General features: G+C 30.0%; 1 protein-coding gene across 1 annotated transcript; it reads right to left on the reverse strand.

The window, feature by feature from the left end:
* Nucleotides 1-2087: 2087 nt before the first annotated feature.
* LOC131029419 (hydrophobic protein LTI6B) lies at nt 2088-2694 on the reverse strand. The gene is made up of 2 exons (XM_057959894.2): nt 2473-2694; nt 2088-2361 (listed from the first exon to the last, which is right to left on the reverse strand). The coding sequence occupies exons 1-2, from the start codon at nt 2557-2559 to the stop codon at nt 2278-2280; spliced, it is 171 nt and encodes a 56-aa protein (XP_057815877.1). The 5' UTR covers nt 2560-2694; the 3' UTR covers nt 2088-2277.
* Nucleotides 2695-3721: the final 1027 nt, after the last annotated feature.

Genomic DNA, 3721 nt, shown 5'->3' on the forward strand with positions numbered 1-3721 from the left:
TGGTATCATATCGCTCAGGATGCAGCTCCATGACCAAATAATAGAAATGGGATTTGAGCAGTATATAATAATCTTGTAATTTTTCAAACTATTTTCACATTGAAGCCAGGTGATACACCCCACAAAGAAGCATCTGTAAGCACCAGAGAGAAGGATAATACAGAGATGCAGCTAAAAACACATTATATAATATCATGGGAAAGAAATGCCATGAACTGTAGATGGGTTGAGGCTGTAAACAATGTTAGTTTCAAATCTTATTGTTTATAGATTGATTTTTGAGTATCATATGAGACAAATTTGGTTTTACAGGGATTTTTGAGGATGTAGATTATTGTATTTGATACCACTAAAGATCTCCAAATGTAAATTCTTTTTCCAATTCAAGAGTCTGCAAAATGGGCATGCGTTTTCTTGAGGTTAGAAAGATAATAGCAAAAAAATCTATAGAAAGAAAATCGCTTATATACGATTTGACAGTGTGAAAGCCCTAAATTTTGATCTCACTCCTGACTATCATCACTATAATGATGATTTGCATTTTTATTTCTCGAATATAAAAAATTTATTACTCGAATATCTATATCCAAAAGGACCTTTGAGATTATTTTTCTCACCATCACGGCAAATGAAACAAGGTAAAGGTAGGCTTGATACTATAGGTTTAGGTGTATATTTTACATGCAAGTCAATGAGATCAATTTTGCATAATTACTTATTATTCCTTGCGAGTCCAAATTACTTCATTTTCTAATGTGTTGATATAAATTTTCAAAAATGTATTGTCATCATCTTCTAATGTGTTGCCACCCCTACCTTATTATGATTGGTGAATTTCACCATGATGGTATCTTAAGCAAGGTTATAAAGGAATCGACTTTAATTTGATGTCCAAGCAAGTCCAACATTTTCATTTTAGCTGTATATTTTCATGCAATTCTATTTTAATTGGAAAGTTACATAATTATAGATGTCAAAAAATATTTGACATATTTCACATCTCATTTATCTATCATCCTTTCAAATGATTATAGAACTTTCATTTTATTTGTATATTTTCATGCAATTAACTACAAAAAAAAATAATGATTTAACTATAAGCTCATTGCACCAATTCTAAAATTATAATACAATAAGTTAAATTTTATTTGTCTTTATTAATATATTCCTTCTTTGACTTAGTTTATCTCAACTTATTAGATTCACACTTGTTCTCTTACAAATAAATTTTTTATATTCATAATTATAACTTTCCAATCAAAATTTGCATTTATATAAACAATGCATTCAAGATTCTTATTTTTGATACAACCTATAGATTCAATACAATCTAGACTTATATTTTAGATACAAACTATACATTCTATAACATTCATATATATATATATATATTTCTCTTCCTTTCCACATCATCTTTAAATTTCAATAAAATACCTTCATGAGACTAAAGATACTCTTAACCAAAAGAGTGTACTTTTTTCCCTCTTATTCACTTTTTTTTTTCAATTCAATCAAATACCTTCACAATTCTAAAAATACTCTCGGACAGTGAGATATTCATTGAGTCATTACAAGTACTTACGCCATGCTTTTCTTTTACTTTTTAAAGCTTTTTAACATTATTTTCTTTTTGATTTTAAGGTTTCCAACCATCTTTTACTTTTTAAAAGCTTTTTAACATTATTTTCTTTTTGATTTTAAGGTTTACAACCATCACTTCTAAATAGTGGCCAACATTCAGAACACATTTCTTAATAACTGACATAAAGAGATGATTACATATTGAACAAACAAGATCCTCCGTTGCAAGTTGATCTTCTGCAACTGCTTATTTTAAATTTATATAGTCATCAAGAACTGTACACACTTCCATCAACTATTTTGTTTGTTTTTCAATCAGTCTTCAATAATGGCGATGGTCTCTTTCAAACTTACTTTCGAAAAAACATTATTTAATTTTTCAACGTATTACAGTTTCGAAGTTTTCTTCTTGTTTAGAAAAGTACAAAAGTACCAGTTCGCACAAACATCAAAACAGCTAAAGGCACTTGAACAATCAAATTGAGGATAAATATTACACACGAACAAACAAAACAGTATTCAATCTATAAATTGAGGATAGATAGTACACATCAGAAGTGATCGGCTACAGCAGCCTCCAATAAAACTACTGCCGAAACCCCGTCATTATTCTTCTCAAAAAAGCCACTTCTCAAACCCTAACCAAATCCCAAACCCTACAAATATTTACAGCAAAAAAACATGACAGCGAGGGTTTCACTTGGTGATGGCATAAATTGCATAAATAATTCCTGGCAAGTAGCCCAAAATTGTGAGCAGCAAGCATATCCAGAACTCCACCTGCACAATCAATCAGTCCACACAACAAAAATTACTAAAATTTTCAGCTCAGATCTTAAAAAGCAGAAAAAAGGAAACAACGAAAAGTGCTTAAGAGCAAATGATTCTTACATGGCAGCCGTATTTCAAGAAGACTCCCAGAGGAGGCAAAAGTATGGCCAAAATGATGTCAATGCAATTCGCAGTGCCTTCCCTCATGATTTCTTTGGTAACAATACCACAGAGCAGACAGAAAAACAGAGTACTAACAGAAAACAGGGTAAAAGCAACAAGATTTACACAAATTAGGAGCTGAATTTCGTCAGTGCTGTGTGGAATTGAAGAGCGAAGTTTATTAATATATAGGAATCATCACGCGTAGTAGACGAGGGCAAGTGTTCGTTTTATTAAATGCGACCGACACGTGTAGATAAGAACCGACCGTTAAAACAAATGATTGGTGGTCAACGGTCACTACTGTATCCCAATAAAACGCTTTTGCTTCATTGCAAAGCTATCGTTGTAGTGTGACAGCCTGTAAAATAATATCAGTCAATGTGGTGTGCAACGGTTATCTCAGTAGATAAAAGTAGTATATTTTCCCCAAATATTATTGAAACATATGGTTAAGAAACACCCAAAATTTTAAATCTAGAAGCTTGAAATAATATTAATAATGTGTATTTAAATAATTAATCTTATTTAATTGTTCTTGGTTGTTTCCGGATTCGATTGTGTATGAGTTTTTGCATCGGGCAACAACCAAGAACAATATCTCACGGATTGCAGAAATTTGATGTCTCTTATTTAACTTTTTAATTATATCTTTAAAACACTTATTTAATGTTCAATATTTGAATTTCATTTATGATAACAACATTTATTATTTCATATTCAGCTATGCTTAAGAAACTCTCTCTTACACAAGTATTTGAACAATGATATAATGTTATGTTTTACTAAATAGTGTGATGAACGCAAATTGTATTTTCTAGAATATAGAGGTTTGAATAAGGAAAGAAATTGCAACCGTCTTTGAACACGATGTGGCAGGTATAATATTCATTTGACGACCTAATTTTCTACCCATTTCTAAATTGTATTAATTGAATCTATGTGTATGGTTTCATATATGAGCAAATGTAGTCGTTCGCTCCCTATTTTACGCTTTTTCATTATTATGATTTAATGTTGTCCTTTTTTGTCCATTACATCTAAACCTTAGAAAGGATAACAAAATACGTAGATAATGATTTTAAATATAAATCATTAAAAAAATATAAATTATTATTAAATCTTACAAATGTGTTAATATGTTTAAATTTCTAAAATATTATATGAATTTTAAAATTTTGATTGACATTTTTACATTCATCCTTAT

This window comes from Cryptomeria japonica, chromosome 4 (assembly GCF_030272615.1).
Source record: "Cryptomeria japonica chromosome 4, Sugi_1.0, whole genome shotgun sequence".
Classification (NCBI taxonomy): Eukaryota; Viridiplantae; Streptophyta; class Pinopsida; order Cupressales; family Cupressaceae; genus Cryptomeria; species Cryptomeria japonica.

What these genes read in the sequence shown, in the direction of transcription:
- LOC131029419 (XM_057959894.2), bottom strand. Translation starts at nt 2,559, where the DNA reads ATGAGGGAAGGCACTGCGAATTGCATTGACATCATTTTGGCCATACTT. An exon ending in TCTTGAAATACGGCTGCCAT is followed by an intron (nt 2,362 to 2,472) that starts GTAAGAATCATT and finishes TTGATTGTGCAG; the next exon opens with GTGGAGTTCTGGATATGCTT.